The following is a 17,754-nucleotide window of genomic DNA, read 5'->3' on the forward strand; positions in this document are numbered from 1 at the left end:
TAGGGTTGTTTTATCGTAGGGACCGATGCAAGTGTGGCCGAATTCGGCCGGAAACGACCGAAAACGGCCAACCCGAGGCGAATCGCCGCCGGAGCACGGCGGAGCCGCCGTGCCAGAATTGCGATATTGGCCGAAAGGGGCCCTGGGTCTAATTTGAGATTTTTTAGGACACGTGCAGGTACCAGTAGTGCGTTTCAGTTCCCCAGAAAAAATTCAGGAAAAATTAGGGACAGCCTGCAGGCGCACTGTAGAGCCGTATTCGGACCCCGAAACAAGTAAGGACCCCTCACCCTATTTCCTATCACGGTATTAAAGTTCAATAAATGATAAAACGGTATTTCATGAATCAACAGATGTGTGAAATTGTTTAAGGTCGCTAATGGAGCCCGAGTCTGGTGTGTTTGTCGGTTAGCTGTTGTTTGGCCTATTTTACGGTTTTAAATACAGTATGAGATCTGATGTTTTCATTTCATAGTTTCGTGTGCATATATTACTGTTTTATTAATTATGTGTTGAATGACTGAGAAACCGATGTTGTATGTTGTCTTGTTTGACATAAATTATTGGTTTGCTTGTTTGTGTGTGAATTGATGATGCTGACTGAAGAAAAGGGGAATGAAAGGTTATGTAAATTGATAATTGTATAATGTGGTCAGCCTGACTAGATATCTTGGGAGATGGTAGACGGACCGGGTCCGTAGGGAACCCTACCGGGATTGTGGTCTTTCATACCGGACGGGGTATGGAGACCTTATGTGTTTTGGCGCCCATACCGGACGGGGTATGGGGACGACCCGTTTCATCCTCATACCAGACGGGGTATTGAGGTTTATAGTTTTGGCACCCATACCGGACGGTCCTGGAATCTGATTACAAGTGTTAAGGGTTCACGGGTAGCGGGACCCCTATGGATCCCCATGGATACTAATAGGCTGGTAAATGAGGAAAAATATGTTGTGTAATGATTGAATTGCAAAGGTGTGATGAGTATTATGTTATACAGCTCATATGATTTCATGATAATGATAATGTTATTGCTTTCGTATATTGTTTTATGAATTTCACCGAGGTAAGTGGATAGTAAAGGATTTTATTATTGATAAAAGAATTTGTTGTAAATTATGCTCTATTGGTCTTTTTGTATTTTCTACCCACCTTTACCTCCGTGATGGTGAGATAGTGTGATGTTTTTACTGGGCTGGTGTAGCTCATTCCTTATTTAATCATTTCAGATCAGGAATACATTGTTCTCGAGCCCGTTCTGCAGGAAGACGGCAAAGGGGACGCCTGAAGACTCCGTAATTATATTTATAACTTTTATTTCCGAGTTTCTCTTTTACTTAATTTGTTCTTTTATACTTTGAGCACGTTTTTGGTTTTGGTGTAAGGGATGTTAATCAAATTTTTATTTCGTTTCCGCATTTGACCTTTTTAATACACATATTTCATTTTAAAATTTCCGAGTCCGTTATAAAATGAGATGCCAATTACATTAAAAAAAACATCGGCTATGCATCACATTTTGGAATTGTATATGTCCCGAAGAAACAACAAACAGGTCACTTATATATATATATATATATATATATGCACCAAACTCTTGCTTCCCCACGTACATGCATGCCTACATATACATACACACCCATGGACTTCATATATACACACACACACACACACACACACACCATGCCTGTATATATATATATATATCATGGACTTCATACACGTAGCTAAATTCCAGGAGGAATATTGTTGATCAATAAATCGGATTAATATTAAAAAAATATTTTACCAATTGTAATTTTTTGGCCAGTATTTATTAGAGTATCTTATTCTTCATGATTAGCACGTAATCTACGCCCAATATAAATGTGTATACTTTAATTTCCATGTACTGAAACGTCTTTTTGATCAAAATTAATTAATCAAATCATATGTTTATCTTATACATACATATATATATGTATATAATGTTTTTATACATGTAACTATATCCTAACCACACAAACAAACAAACAAACAAACAAGAAGATTATTAATTTAATAATTAGGGATATTTATGTTATTTTTTTACGTAACATATATAAAATTTTGAGATTTATAATTATAAAAAATGATAATTGAATCCATAACATTCTTTAAATGGTATTTTTAGTACTAAAAATCAAATGATATTTTTGAGTAAAAAATAAATAGTAATTGATAAATATTTCATTTATAATTAATTATATGTAATCAAAGTTAAGTCATACATCATGGAGTAAGATAGATCCCTTTCTATCATGCTTTGGATAATAAATTAATTAATTGCTTTCAACAATATATATATATATATTGTTTTAATGAATTATATATAAGCAATTAATTTAATTAGAAGGTGGGGTGGGGGTTAGGCATAAAACGACGTAGTATCACATGGTAGATAGTCTAAGAAACAATGTTTTGTTAGAAAGATAAGTTTCAACATCTTAATTTTCTACTCTCGCTTTTACGTAAGTGGACCCCACTGAGAACGACGTGCCCATATCAACATCTCATATGAGAGACTCAGTCCCCCTGGCGGCTTTCTAGTTTTCCAACTACGTTTTAATCTCTCTTAAACACGCTTTGAATTGCAACATAATTAATTAATTAATTAATTAACACCTAAATTGAAACAAACTCAGAAAAGAAAAAGAGAGAGTTGTATTCGGTTTTAAATTACTTGTCTTCCTCTATATTATATCGCACCCTCGATTAGCATACGATCGCCATGCCAGCTTCCTTCAAGCTTTCTCTCTATCGATTTTTCATAACACTGCGCGGCTTCTCGCAAGAGATGTTTGATTACCGCCAATTTAGTCGCACGAAGTCTCCTCTCTTCTCTTCCATCGTCTTTGCTGTTGTCATTTTTATAATCTACGCAGACGGCATCGTCTATAACCTATCTCTGCAATATTCTGCAACTTCGAGTTCCAAAGGATTAATCACTGAGTTTACGAGATACAAAGACGTTGATGGCCAACGAATCACCGTTGTTGTTCCTAATTTGGGAGCACTGTCTTCCAGGAAAGATGAAGAGGAGTCTGATCGTCGTGAAAAATTCAGTAGTGAAAACCAGCAACTACCACTGATTTCTTCTGAGAAATCGCAAGGGGCCAATAATGAAGTTCTTGATAGTGAAGGTCAGATAAGTTCTATAAAGCCTCCGTTGCATTTGACAAGAGAAGAAAGGGTTGCGTGGTTCAAGGAAAGACTGCCACGAATTGAGATTTTCAAGTCAAACAACTTAACGCGGCAGTTTCATGGTCGAGTTCTTGAATTTTTCAACGACGACTGTGAGGTTAGGTTCTTCATGACATGGATTTCTCCGGCAAGTTCTTTTGGAAGAAGAGAAGTCTTAGCCATGGAAAGTGTATTCAAATCTCACCCACATGGTTGCTTGATGATTATATCAACAACAATGGATTCTCCACTTGGATACAACATCATGAAGCCGCTACTTGATCGAGGGTTTAAACTCGCTGCAGTCACCCCTGACTTACCTCTTCTGTTCAATAACACTCCTGCTGAAATTTGGCTCGATGAAATTCAGAGCGGAAGCAAGGACCCGGGTGAGATTCCACTGGCTCAAAATCTATCTAATCTAATCAGACTTGCAGTTCTGTACAAATACGGCGGCGTTTACTTAGACACAGACTTCATCGTTCTGAAAAGTTTTAAAGAGTTGAGTAATTCAATAGGAGCACAGGCCATTGATGTGACCTCCAAGAACTGGACAAGATTAAATAATGCAGTTCTGATATTCGATATGAACCATCCACTTCTTCTGAGTTTCATGAAAGAATTTGCTGCAACTTTCGACGGAAATAAATGGGGACATAACGGACCTTACTTGGTTTCCAGAGTGGTTCATGAAGTAGAAGGAAAACCGGGATATAATTTCACAGTGTTGTCTCCCACGGCGTTTTACCCAGTTGGCTGGACAAGAATACAGAATCTTTTTTCAAGCCCCAAAACTGGAAAGGATTCAAGATGGGTTGAAGCGAAGTTTCTGCAACTCAGTAACGAAACTTATGGGTTGCACCTATGGAACAAGCAGAGCAGGAGATTCCCAATCGAAAAAGGAAGTGTGATAGAAAAATTAATTTCTGATCACTGTGTTATCTGCGATCAAGCTTCTTCCAGAAAAAGATGATGCTGATACTCTGAAAGCGGGTGCTTCAGTGGCAAATATCAGAACGTGAGAAATTCTTTTGTTTTTTTTTCCTTTAAACTTCTAATTCTTCTTTTCATGTCTTGTTCATTTGTGGATAAACATAACTACAGTACACTGAATCTCATAGAACTGTGAAGAATAATTTGGTTACAGTTTCAAAAAAATTTACTACAAATCATAATCCTAACTCGTTTAATCCTCAATCTGAATCTAAAGATCATGCATCTCAACCCACCAGGCAATCTCTTAAATGACTTTTTCCTTGTCAGTTTACGATTTCTAGCTCTCTGCCTTCTCCTTGTGTTTACCCCAACCTGGTGGTTCACGGAGTGAGTTTCAATAGCGGAGTCAGGTCGAGTCAACTCGTTGATAGCTAGCCATGGATCATGGCCTTCATCTTCTCTGTTACTTTCCCACTTTGTTACAGGAGGATGGCCATAGTAATCTTTCAAATGATTAGCCAATCTTGTATCTTCCATGTCAAATAATCTCCTCAGAGATGTATTTCCACTTTCCATTAATTCCATTAACCTTTTGCTTTGGTGGGTGGAGGAGGATTCAGCTGAAATTTTATCAGACAAAGAAGATGAGTAGATTGATTTCTGATACTCTATAATCCTCTTGATCCCTTCCTTCTTCAACGTGTTTGTTAATGGGTTCTCTTCATCATCTTCCTCTGTAATTTCTAGTGACATGTTTTTCTATTAATTGTAATTGAGTAATGAAAATGGCGAAATCAAGGGTTGGTGTTTTTATGATCAGGAAACTAAATGGAACCAGTCAACATTAGATGCCTCCTTCTCATTGCTGAAAGCTGGCCGGTAGTATCAAATTTTGTCTTCCTTACCAATTTTTTCTCTTTATACACTAATACTCAATTTTTTGGCCTGCTCTACTTTTTGTTTTTCTCAAAGTTCGCTATAAGATTGTGTGTGTATATATATATATATATATGTATGTATAAATGTATATATATTATATTTATGTTGTAGATAGGACATTAAAGAATTCCTGTATTTTTTACTTAATAATTTTACATGATGATTTCAAAGAAGCAATCCAGGGGCAGAATCGAACTAATTGGTCCATGAAGCGCTCCTATTCGACTTAATCAAGCTTTTCTAAGTTTCGCAAAATTTAAACTCGAACCTAATTGAAGCTCTTTGAGCCGAATTTTATTTTAACTCGATCTGTTGTTATTTTTACTTAATAAGAAACAATATGCTAAAATTTTTTATTCTTTTCAAATTCTAAATAAACAAAACTTACCACTTAAGGATTGTAAAAAGACATCTTGAGTTTCTATCAACACTAATTTTTTTTTTTTTTTACCAAAGTAATTCTTAAATATATTTTTTATGCTACCTACTCAATTCATTAAATATGAGTTTATTTGGATACAAAAAGATAATAACATATAAAACAAAATACTAAATTGATTTATATACTATTTAGAAATATTTAAATTAGTCAATACACTATTTTTTTATAATTTTAGTACTTACACTTTTTTTAAAAATAATTTTTAATCTCGAACCATTAATGTAGTTTAACACAACTATTGAAAGTACTACGTAGATCTAAATTAAACACGTATCTCATTCTAGTTGGGGTCAATATTCATATTGATGTCGTATGGTGTTTGATGTATAAATAAATTAATTTTTATGTATTTTAACAAAAAATTAAAAAAATACACATACACACACACTTAACTTGTAGACAACAGCTTCAATTCAATCAATGATGTAGACTATTGTCAAAACTATATTATGCAAATAATGTCTTCTTTTTTGGTTTGATATGTTTGATTTTTTAAATATGTAATTAAAATATTAATTTTTTTAACGTAAGATGTTATATTATCGTATACGTATCAATTAACATGAATATTAACCTAATCAAAAGTATGATACATATCCAACCTAAGTCATATGGTAATTCTATTAATTGTGTAAGTATAAATTTACAGTCAATAATTAAATCAGAATTTTTTAAAAAGTATAACACTTAAAATTGTTTTTTTTTTTTAAAAAAAAGGGATTGTAAAGTCAAATTTAGCGTTTTGGACATAACATATAAGCCTACCAACTTTTTATTTTATGTATAATGTATGTATAATGCATATACAACAATGATTTGATGTATGTAATACATACATTCATATATATATATATGTATGTATGTATTCGTCAAATGATTTTATGTTTAAAGAATAAGAAATAATTGAAGCTTACTTTATAAACAAGATAGCCGCCAGCAGAAAAAAAGTAATCTTCAAATAAGGAATGCTTGTTCTCTTATTAATTAATACAAAAACGGAGGTAGATACAGCTTTCTAAACAACATTCATAACTAATAAACACACAAAAACCATTATTTAATCGGGAAGACAGATACATAATCTACTTACTTTCCTATTTAATACAAAGAAAAAATGGCCTACACAAAGTTGACTACTTAGTTTCCTATTTGGAAAAAAATAACCCACGAGGTACTTCATGCACGTTTAGTCTACTAACTTTTCCAAGTCTTCAAACATGTACCATTTGGTTTCCTAAATACAAGCAAGATTGGGAAAGAGAAAAACATACGGTTCTTGTTCTTTCTTTAAAAGAAAATTAACAATTGGTTAATACTTTTGTTTGCCAAATAATGTGATGAACTCGTGAAATAAAATTTCAAGTGGGAAAACAGTAATTTAGAAAGAAGAAAATATGTATATCATAAGCAGGGAGGATAGATTTATAAACTCTGCTGAAGCTACTAATTTTCTAATCCCTTTTATACATTTTGGAAGGATTAAGAATTTTGTTGGGAAAAAATGAATTTCTTATTTCCTCAAATCTTATATATATATATATATATATATATATATATTGAATTTTTAAGATGGTTGATTTATTCTAATATTTGAGATAGTGTTAAAAGTAAAAGTTTAGAATTTGAATATTAATTGTAAATTAAGTACAAGAGATGCATGATTTTAGCCTATCATGTTTCGCTTAACGGAGCATAGTAATGTATAGATAATGCATAGCCTAAATATTAAATTTCGTTTTTTTTTTTACTACTAACATCATTGGTAGATTTGTCGATGGCAGCGAGTGGACCACGTGGCTGTTTACGGTGTTAAAATATTTTCTCTTAATAATTTAAGGATTATACAATAAAATTTATTTGATTGTATTCCACCATTCATTGATTTAGGGTTTGTGTAATTATAGAATGATATTTTTTTTTTCTAATTTAGAATAAGTCAATTTCTCATTTCAAGTTCCATTGTACATTATATATTGTTATGTATATTCTAATATCAATGAGTTGAAAAACATATTTTCCTTAACTTTCAAGTTGGTATCAAAGTCTTGACTCGTTGAATTATGAAAGAATTGAAACTTTTTTTTTTTTTTTTGAGAAAATGACTGAAACAATGGAATTGTTTAGAACAAAACCTAAAGGAATTCTCAGTATAAGGATTGTTCTTATTAAATCAAATTATGATATTTGGTCACAACTAACGAAGATGCACGTTGCCCAAAGGGTGAAAGTCTCATACATTTTGGCAAGACAAAGTCACTTGCAGAATCAGAAACTGGCTGGGAAAAATGGTATGTCGAAAATCAAAATGAAAAGTGGTTCTTGATGTCCATGACTCTAGAAGTTATGAAGAACTATGTGTACTTACCTACTGTTTATGAAATATGGAAATGGAAGCAATGAGTTACAAATTTGTGCTTTGAATCAAAAAGCTTTTACAGCCGAACAAAATAGAAAGTTTCTCTCTGAACATTATGGAGAGTTGATTGAGGTTCTTCATGAGTTAGATCATTGAGATCAAGTAGTCATAAAAGATCCTGATCATATATTATAGTATATACTGATAGTGATTTTGAACAAGGGATCCTACGCAAGGAACCAACTCCAAATTTGGAAGAATGAGATGCATTGAATCGATGAGAGGCACTACGTCTTGCAACACTCAAAGGCGATTTTGAAAGTTCTAAAGTTGCAATAATGATGACTCGAAATTGACCAAAAACAAATGATGCTAAAAAAACTACCTACAGATGTACTAATTGCAATTAGATTGGACATTCCAAAGATCATTGCTTTGAACTTATGGGATATCCAAAATGGTGGGATCATAAAGAAAAACTCAAAGAAAATCCCAACCACTGCCATTGTTGAAAGAAAGATAAATGATAATGTTGTTGAAAAATCTTCAGCATTAGTAGCTGTAACATATAATTGCGGTAAGATTCTTAATATTTCTACACATGTTTCTAATAGTAAATGGATAATTGATTCTGGTACAACCGATCATATGACATTTGATTCTAAACAGGTCGCCTATCTTAAACCATCTACATAAAAGTTTGCTTCCACTGCCAATGGTAAACTTATCCCAACTGTAGGGGAATGAACTTTAATCCTGACTAATACTTTAAATCTGTTTCTCAAAAAAACATCATCCTTATCTTGTGTTGTGATTTTTTAGCATAACTTTTGTATGTTTAAGGACATCTAAACAAAGCAGAAAGGAGATTCTGAAAGTTCTAAAGCTGCAGCAATGATGACTGAAAATTGACTGAAAATAAATTATGCTAAAGAAGTCTACCTACAAATGTACCTATTGCATTGAGGCTGGAAATACCAAAGATCGTTGATTCTAACTTGTTGTATACCAAAGATCATTGTTTTGAACTCGTTGTAAATCCCATGTTCAGTGCCCGTGCCTACAGTTTTCTAGTCCTTCCACCAGATTTCTAAACGTGCATAGCTCAAGCTTTTGATACCACATCTTTACATGCAGATTCTCTTAACCACATGGGGTCAAACCGAAATGGAGAGCTTCTCCTTCTATTATCTAGCCCCAAATTGAAAAAGAAAAGCATTATAGGAGAGTGATCCGAACCATACCTCACTAGATGCTCCTGAATATCGCCATGGTTAACCATTCTCATCAGTAATTTAAGGTCAATATGATGGTCTGAGTACGACAAGACTTTTACCTCCATATACATCCTCTGCATTACATACGGACCCTTTATCCAATTGGTACCCGAACTGCTACAATTTACGGCATAAAAATTCAAAATACCCATGCTATCCTTAATAGAATGCAACTCCTCTACTTTATTTTCCATTAAAAGATAGAACAGAGGGGAGGAGAGGATTGAGAATCCTTCTAAGTCTATTAATCGTCGCAGGTCTCCCCGACCAGCGGTCATTACAACTGAGGAAACCCACGGCTGCGCGGTTAAGAAAGCAGTTCATTCGCTTTCCTTTGAACAGTGTGTCGACCTCATCCCACCCTACACAGCCGCTCTCCAAAATCTCAATTCTGAACTCGGATAGGGGAACACGTCTCCATTTGTACTACATGGACCCAGTTTTTGTTAAGACCCAAGTTGGTTTAGAACTGGACCTATTATCTAGTGGGTCGACCTTAATGAACATTTCCATTGGCTGATATCGGTGGTGTACATTGTGGGCTTGAGAAATATTGTTGGATCTACACTTTTGGGCTCTCAACAAAGTAGTAATGGGGCTTGGACCAAGAAGTAAGCTTCTTGGAACAAACAAACATCTGAGATCCACCGGAAAGCCCATTGTTCATATAAAACGTTTAGTGGTTTTTGTGATTCTCTTTTTGGGAAATTACCCAATGTAGTCAGGGAAACATGACCAATATTACATATTATCCAGAGTAACCTGTATTGTTTGGACTGAGGGTACTCATAGTACTCCTCTGCTCAGCTGCGACATCAAAACAAGAAAAGGGAAAACCAGAGTTAACCTGTATTGTCTTCTGGACACAAGCTTTTTGAAACTTTTGCGATTCCGAGGAGGAATCTGTGCAAATTCTAAAAGGGAACCTATTTGCGATTTGGGAACTAGTGATAATTTGAAGAAGGTTACCATTGCCAGCCGTAGGGGCACTGGCGTTTCTGTCCTCAACGACAAAGAAGGGGTTAATATTATTTGTTAAGAGGGAGAAGTATTTTGATACGTTGAAGAAAATTTGGAGATTTTTTACAACAAAAAAAAATATATATATATTTATATTGACACAAAAGAAATTAATTTAATTATAAACATAAGTGTATTTGTAGTTACATGTACATTAATAAATATAATATACTTATATTTTTATATATCAGTTTATATATTTATATTTTATATTTATATCATATACAAAAATAGTTTAAATATTAGATACGAGTCAGATAATCCATAAATTTGACAAGGTTTTAAAAATTTCAAAACTCCTCCCAAGGAGATCAGATTGGAGTAGGGTAAGTTCCAAGCACATGCAAACTTGATTACCAAAATAAATATTTGTAGATAATCCCATCTAATGTTGTTTAAAATTGAATTCAATTTTGTGCTGTTAAATTTTAATAAGCTTTTAATTACCCTACCCACAAATCAAATTGCTAAACTACCCTTCAAAAATTATATGTATGTTTCTGAAGTATAATATGGGATTAACTCATTTTCCTTGATCAAATATCAATCACCCAAAATCCCATATTATACATATGTCTTGATATATAAGTCATGTCATCTTGAAGCATGCAAGACTACACCTCCGTGCAACGTGACATTACACTTCGTCATCAACGTTTAGATCGTTTGATCAACACCATAACCATGCATTAAGTTGAGACTACTTGGAATTTAATTACATTGCAAGGACATTAATTACGTGACATCAAAATATATTGTGTATCTCACCACCTCTGGATCGTTTACGTATGGCCTTACATATTTATAAATATATTCATGCAAATTCTCGTTTCAACCATTGCTATATATTTCTGGAGAAACCATGTCTTCTGTTGGTAAATTCTCTCACAAGAAGATTAATTATGGGCTTCTTTGCCGTGCAGCCAAGTCTCCAGTCTTCTCCCACTTCTCCTTCGCTTCAATACTCTTCTTCATTTATGCAGCTAGTCTCATCTCTAATTTTTCTATATACTCAGCAGAGTTCAGAACTAATGAAATTCTTGGAGGAAAGTTATTTCGCAGAATAGATCCACAACAGCAACAAATTCCATCATCTGCTTCATTGCAGAGAAATAATATTATTGAAGAAGAGAGTGACCCTCTGATCCCTCCCCACAAGGCCACAAGTGAAGAAAGACTTAGATGGTTTAGGAGAAAGTTGCCGGAGCTGGAAATCCTCAACTCAACCCATTTGAGCGGGAGATTCCATGGCCGAGTCTTGGAGTTGTTCAACAACAATTGCTCAGCTCAGTTCTTCATGGTATGGCTTTCAGCTGCTCAATCATTTGGACCCAGAGAGTTCTTGGCTATTGACAGCTTGTTCAGTGCCAGCCCTAATGGCTGCTTGCTTCTTTTGTCAACATCCATGGACTCTCATACCGGATATAAAATCCTTAAACCGCTACACGACAGAGGCTTCAAAATTCTTGCGGTCACACCAGACGTTCCATTTCTGGTCAAGAACACACCAACTGAACCATGGCTAAACGAGTTGAAAGCTGGTAACTTAGACCCTGGTTCGGTTCCCCTCTTTAACCATCTCTCCGATCTGCTTAGGCTTCTGGTTCTGTACAGATACGGGGGAGTTTACCTCGACACAGATTTCATATTTATAAAAGATCTTTCAGCGCTGAGAAACGCCATTGGAGCACAAAGCATGAAACTGTCAACCAAGATATGGACAAGACTGAATGGTGCTGTTATGATATTCGATATATATCATCCGCTTCTGTTAGATTTCTTGCAGGAATTTGCCAAAACTTTCAACGGAAACAGGTGGGGACACAATGGACCTTACTTGGTTTCTAGAGTTCTTGAAAGATTAGGGAATAAAGCTGAATACAATCTCACGATCTACCCACCAAACACGTTTTATCCAGTGGATTGGGTTAAGATCATCAAGCTTTACAAGAAGCCTCAAACAGAAGACGAAATCAAATCAGCAGAGGACATATTAGCTAACATATCCAGTGAGAGCTACACCGTACACCTGTGGAATAAACGGACTAGGGAATTGAAAATAAAAGAAGGCAGCGTCATGGAAAGACTCATATCCAGTCACTGTGTTATTTGCCAACACATAACCGATGCTTAAAGAAGAATAGTTAATCTGAAGTAGTGGTTTGAATATTTTCTTTTTGGTAAATTCAGGGATGCATAATTCATGAATTTTATCTCAATTTGTCAAATAAAATTTCATACTGAGTCGTTTATATCAATTGTTTGATTTTCTAATTCTTTGTATGTATTTCCAACCATTATATATTTTTTTTGTGTCACTTTTGTGTAACATAATCTTCTTATCATTAAATAAGAAAAAACCAATCATCAATTATAGAAGAAGATAAATAAAAGAACAAGAATCATTACATAATCAATATGATGCAAGTATGTCATAGAATTAACAAGAAACTTATCACTCTATGCAAAACAACACGACACAACATGATACAAATAAAATGATACAGCACAACATTCAGTATAATAAGACATAAAATATTATCTTTTACTTGAGAATAATTTTTCGCTTAGTAAATGAAAATTTTTAGTTACCACTGATTGGTTAATGAATAAGAATATCTTTTTTCTTTAAATTTCATGAGTTAGCAAAGCTCTATAGTTTATGAATGTTGAGCTATTTGATAGTTTCTAATCTATAATCATATACACAAGTTGCATGATCGACTAACAAAGTAATGAAGAAAATAGGTTATTTTAAACGCACTCGGAGATTAGATTAAGTTGCATGATCCAATAAAAAAGTAATTAAAAAGTGATAGCTGTTATTATCATAGTAATAATACAATAATAATAGTGATAATATTCTTGTTAAGAGATTGAGGTAGAAAAGAATTAAAAAGACATATTAAACTTTTTGAACATTATCTAGAAGGGAAGTATTGTTTACCTCTTATCTGAACAATGAAGGGGCTCTCCAACGAGTGAACCAAGGGTAAGTATCCATTAAAAATTTATCTACCAAATATTTGGGCACAGGAAAATGAAAGACCCAATCCAAGTCTTAAAGTACTTTACCATCACACCATTTTTATCCTAAATAGACGCAGAAAGGTAACTCTACTTAGAATGTATTGAAGGCATAATGGAAAAGACGAGGTTATCTCACTTATGACATCGAAATGTCCCTGTTAATTCATCATTATCTGATTAAAAATCCAATTAATGCTGGCATAGTCATGCAATAATGTCACTTGTGGACATCGAAGAGGCCATAAAACCTAGCAGCATTCCGAAATCAAAAGAACAATTCAGTATAATGCGTTCTTATTGATGCACAAACACCATAAAGCACCTATGCAAAATCTCATGCCAATTGCCCATGAGGATAACTAGAGCAATAAAAATATATATATCATTGAGGGGTTTCTTTTACCAAAGCCAGCAATCAACCGACCAAAGTGTGAGAAGGCCAATACCAGGTTTATCTTTAAGCATTATCAGTTCATTGCTAGGGACCTAAGCACTCAGATAGTTATTCAATATCCAAAAGGTCCTTCACATACTTATAAATGGGCATCTGTCACCTTTCAGGTCTGAGTTCAATCAAAATCCTTACGTAACATGCATCATCTAAAAAGATCTTCTCTCTGTCTAACTCCAGTGATAAGAAATATTTCAGAGGACCAGTAGCAACATCATACAGACAAAATTAAATCTTCTCCATACCTTTAATTAAATCAAGATATAGGTTTTATCAGCAGTCCTTCGGGCCAAGAAGATAATCAGTCATGGCAACTCCATCTAATGCTCGATTCCTTTATCAATAATAGTAGAGATCTAAGAAAGGGAATAAAATCCCAAAATAGCTATTTGGCTCTGAGTAATGTTTCTATAGTTACACCTGAGTTCCTGACATGCCATGTAATTACAATTCTCAAGTATTTCACAGTGTTTAAGTAATGCAATCCAAGTGCAAAGTGGGAATGAAGTAATTAAATAGAAGAGACTAAAAACTATATATATGATATTTCATGTCTACCATTTACAAAGATCTACAGACTCTAGATAGGGGAAAAAATCCTAAAGTTACCACTCCATTGAGATGTAAGTTGCTACAGTTGCACCAGATGCCCAGAATCCCTGACTGGCCACGGAATTCAAAGTTCTTAAGGATTTCACATGGTTAAGTAATACCATTATCAATATAATAATTAGATAAATAGCCAAGAAGCCAAAGAGATTAATAAGGCCCAGATATTTGAATGAAGAATCATAGGAACAAAACGGACCTGAATCTCATGTGATCGGTAGAGTCGGAACTAGTCCTTGATATCAGATATAGGGAACTTACTCAAAATCATTAACACACACATAGACATTACTATAAAAGTGTGCGAGATCAAAAACAAAAAGAACTTTAAATGGCTAAGAAATGTGCCCATGTCCATAGAGTCACCGTGAGAAGGACTTGGAGATGTAAAATTTTGCTTTAGTAGAGGAAGGAGAAACCTAAAATTACAAAAATTCTCCCCTCCCCCACCTCCCAAATCCCAAACAATGAGAAACACCCTACGCAAGTACAATTTTACCAGAACAAGAAACACACTTCAGTCCTTCACCCACCCCACCCAAAACGCCAGAAATGAGCAGCAAACTAAGCACCAGGATCACATATTAGGACAATCTTAAATCTTCCCAGCAAAAGCCTAAAAGCCAGGAAATATGGGAAAGGTAATTTGGCATTTTAAGAAAATCCAAACAGACACTGAAAAAAAACACCCCCGCTGATTGAGAAACACACTGACTACGCAAAGCAATAGAAGTTTGAACATACATCTAATTTATTGAAAACGTGTACTACAAAACTAGCAATTAAAGAGGGAACTGGAAAGCATCAAACTAGACGAATGTCATATCACTCTTCATCTGCCAACAGATATTACCATTTTCGAAGAAAAAGCCTCTCTGAATAGAAGCTTCACAAATTCAAAGTTTTTGCCTGCCTCCTTCCAGTTAAAGAAACAATGTTTTATATATATTTTGATCCTTTCTTTGAGTTCAAATTGGAAAAGAAGATCAACTTTAACAGTCTTAGCGGCTAAGAAAATGCATGATTAAGAGTTAAAACTGCAAAAAGATTATTAAATTTAATGCTTTATTCTCAAATATCCTCCTAAAATAGATGCACAAAAAAATCTCTCCCAGGGAAAATTCCAAACCTATTATTCAAAAACAGAAAATGTGCAGTCTCCTGATTCGATAAAACTTACATTTGAAACACCGGACTTTAAAAAGGATAATCCACAAAACAGGCGCAATAACAGAAAACAGCAATTAGCAGCAAAGGATTGGTAGAACTAATAACAATAGTTTTAAAAAAACAAACAATTAAAGCACCATAGACTCATCAGTTTTAAAATACAGAGACAATAGAGAGTAGGGGAGTTAAGTTAAGAAAACTAGCTAGAGAAGAGACTCATCGATTTCAATCTTAACTTTCTCATCGTCTTCGAAGCGATCTAATTTAGGCGGTGATGAAGGAACCGGTATTCTTGGTGGTCCTCTCCCTTTCTTCTTATCTCGAGGCCTCGCCTAACAAATTAAAATTAAAAAAGATAAAACAATCAAAGCAAGCATCACTAGCATTTGGTAAGCAGCTTAAAATGATATTACGAAATACGAACACGAACAAAATAAAGAGAGAATTACATTTCCAAATGAGTGATTAAAACGCTTCCCTTTTGCTGTTTTCTTATCGCCTCGGCCACAGTACACTGAAGTTGCAGAATACAAAATTCGCATTGTTATAATTTATAATAAAGCAAGTACTTGTTCTCGTGTCTTTAGAGAGAGAGAGAGAGAGAGAGAGAGAGAGAGAGAGAGAATAGTTGGTACTGACCAAAGAGGGGGGAGCAAGAGGAGGTTGCAGAAAGCGAGCTTGGAGTCGATGAGCAAGTGAGGGAAGTGCCTAGGGTTTCGGAATGCGAAGAGGAAATGCGATAAGTGCAAAGAGGGAGAGTGAGAGGGAAAATTGGTGGAGCTCGAAGTAGCAGTGACGCCATTGCCGGTCTGTCTGGTTTTTTGAGGATAAGGTGTTTGCTCCGTGATTTCTATACATATATTCCCTGCATTTTGACTTGCTAATCTGCAACGTAGAACCAACCAATAACCATCGTTTCACAAATGAGGCCCAAGTTCTCATCAGCCCAGATTAATATAAAAAACATTAGTTTATTAATTAAAATTGAAGGGAAACATTTCTTTGTTCTAAAAGATTTATAAAAATAAATCTAAGTACATATTTATATGTACTTACTTGTGACAAAATCGTTGCGCCCTTCTATTGTAGGATTATGTTTAGAAGAGTGATTTCACAAGAAAAATAATGGGCCTGAAAATGGACCAATAGGCGCTGCGCTCTCTTTTGTTTGTTTATCAAGCTTTTTCTTGGCCCATTGTCTCGTAACACCAGCATCGCCCTTCCGCGGAACTCATAAGCATAATTAAAGAGGACATAATTGGAGTCTTCTGGTCTAAAATGTGCAATCTTTAGGCTTTTTTTGTTTTTGCGTTTTAACCTTTAATGAAGTTATGAATATTAGAAAGTAATGATTTTCTTACATTTATAAAATTTTGTACTATGAAATTCTTATTGATACTAAAGATAATGTTTGATTTACATGATTGTATGATCCCTTTTCTTATAGAAGATGGTGTTAGTTTTCCTAAGTTGTAAAGCTATTTTTTTGGCATCTTGGAAATCAAAATTCTTTCTCCAATGATTTTTTGCCAAATAAATATTATTTGGGTTGAATTTGGAGTTAAAATCTAATTAACTAAACCTGGTTTTGCATGTCTGATTTTGGTTAATTAACTAGGAAGTTATTTCTAATTTGTATAATCTACAAGTTCCAAGTCATAAGTCATAAGCATAAGATTTAGATCTGAAACCCATTATGATTAATAACCATAATTAATTAACTAACTTTAATTAGTTCTTCCCCCCCCCCCCCCATGTTCCTTTGAGTAAACAACAGTTCCTTATCCCTTGCCATGCATTTACACTACTTAATCTCTTTTTCCCTCGGGATGCTTTTATAAAAAGCTTGTCTTTTTTTTTTTTTTTACAGTAGTAAATACTTAAGAAACAATTAATCTTAGTTTATTTACTTAAATTGGAAATATATACGATTCAGTTTGAACTAGTTAAACCAGTTTAGTGGAGGGATTAACACTTGATGAAATATTTAATAATTTTTTTACAATAATAAAGTACTAAAAAGAAGTAAATTAATTTCTGATTTTGAGGCGACAACAATATATGTTTTTCCTCATTCAGTTTCTCCCCCCCCCCCCCCCCCCCCCATTTACTTATTATGGCAATGAATCTATACGTATTATATGCAAATTAATTAACTTTATTCCAACGGTATTAACCTCTAATAAATTTTTATTTTATTATAATAAGATAATATATATTTATGACTCTTTGGTGGCGTTACTCATACATGATTACTTACTGTGAGGAACTGCAGCCTTCCTTTTTTAACTGCCATAGTTGCAGATTCTGAAACCCTGCA

General features: G+C 34.3%; 3 protein-coding genes across 3 annotated transcripts; 2 read left to right on the top strand and 1 right to left on the bottom strand.

Moving 5' to 3' along the window:
• Positions 1-2,676: 2,676 nt before the first annotated feature.
• LOC110807709 (uncharacterized protein At4g19900-like) lies at positions 2,677-5,418 on the top strand. Its single transcript, XM_022032911.2, has 2 exons — positions 2,677-4,222; positions 4,961-5,418. Exon 1 carries the CDS (start codon positions 2,753-2,755, stop codon positions 4,175-4,177), a length of 1,425 nt encoding a protein of 474 aa, XP_021888603.2. The 5' UTR covers positions 2,677-2,752; the 3' UTR covers positions 4,178-4,222; positions 4,961-5,418.
• Positions 5,419-11,036: 5,618 nt separating this feature from the next.
• Positions 11,037-12,308, top strand: LOC110813036 (uncharacterized). The gene has a single exon (XM_088210293.1). The coding sequence runs from the start codon at positions 11,037-11,039 to the stop codon at positions 12,306-12,308; it is 1,272 nt and encodes a 423-aa protein (XP_088066419.1).
• Positions 12,309-15,371: 3,063 nt separating this feature from the next.
• Positions 15,372-16,304, bottom strand: PSRP4 (plastid-specific ribosomal protein 4). The gene is made up of 3 exons (XM_022040041.2): positions 16,074-16,304; positions 15,884-15,948; positions 15,372-15,766 (listed from the first exon to the last, which is right to left on the bottom strand). The coding sequence occupies exons 1-3, from the start codon at positions 16,234-16,236 to the stop codon at positions 15,638-15,640; spliced, it is 357 nt and encodes a 118-aa protein (XP_021895733.1). The 5' UTR covers positions 16,237-16,304; the 3' UTR covers positions 15,372-15,637.
• Positions 16,305-17,754: the final 1,450 nt, after the last annotated feature.

Source organism: Carica papaya, chromosome 8 (genome assembly GCF_054855325.1).
Source record: "Carica papaya isolate Zhongbai chromosome 8, ASM5485532v1, whole genome shotgun sequence".
Classification (NCBI taxonomy): Eukaryota; Viridiplantae; Streptophyta; class Magnoliopsida; order Brassicales; family Caricaceae; genus Carica; species Carica papaya.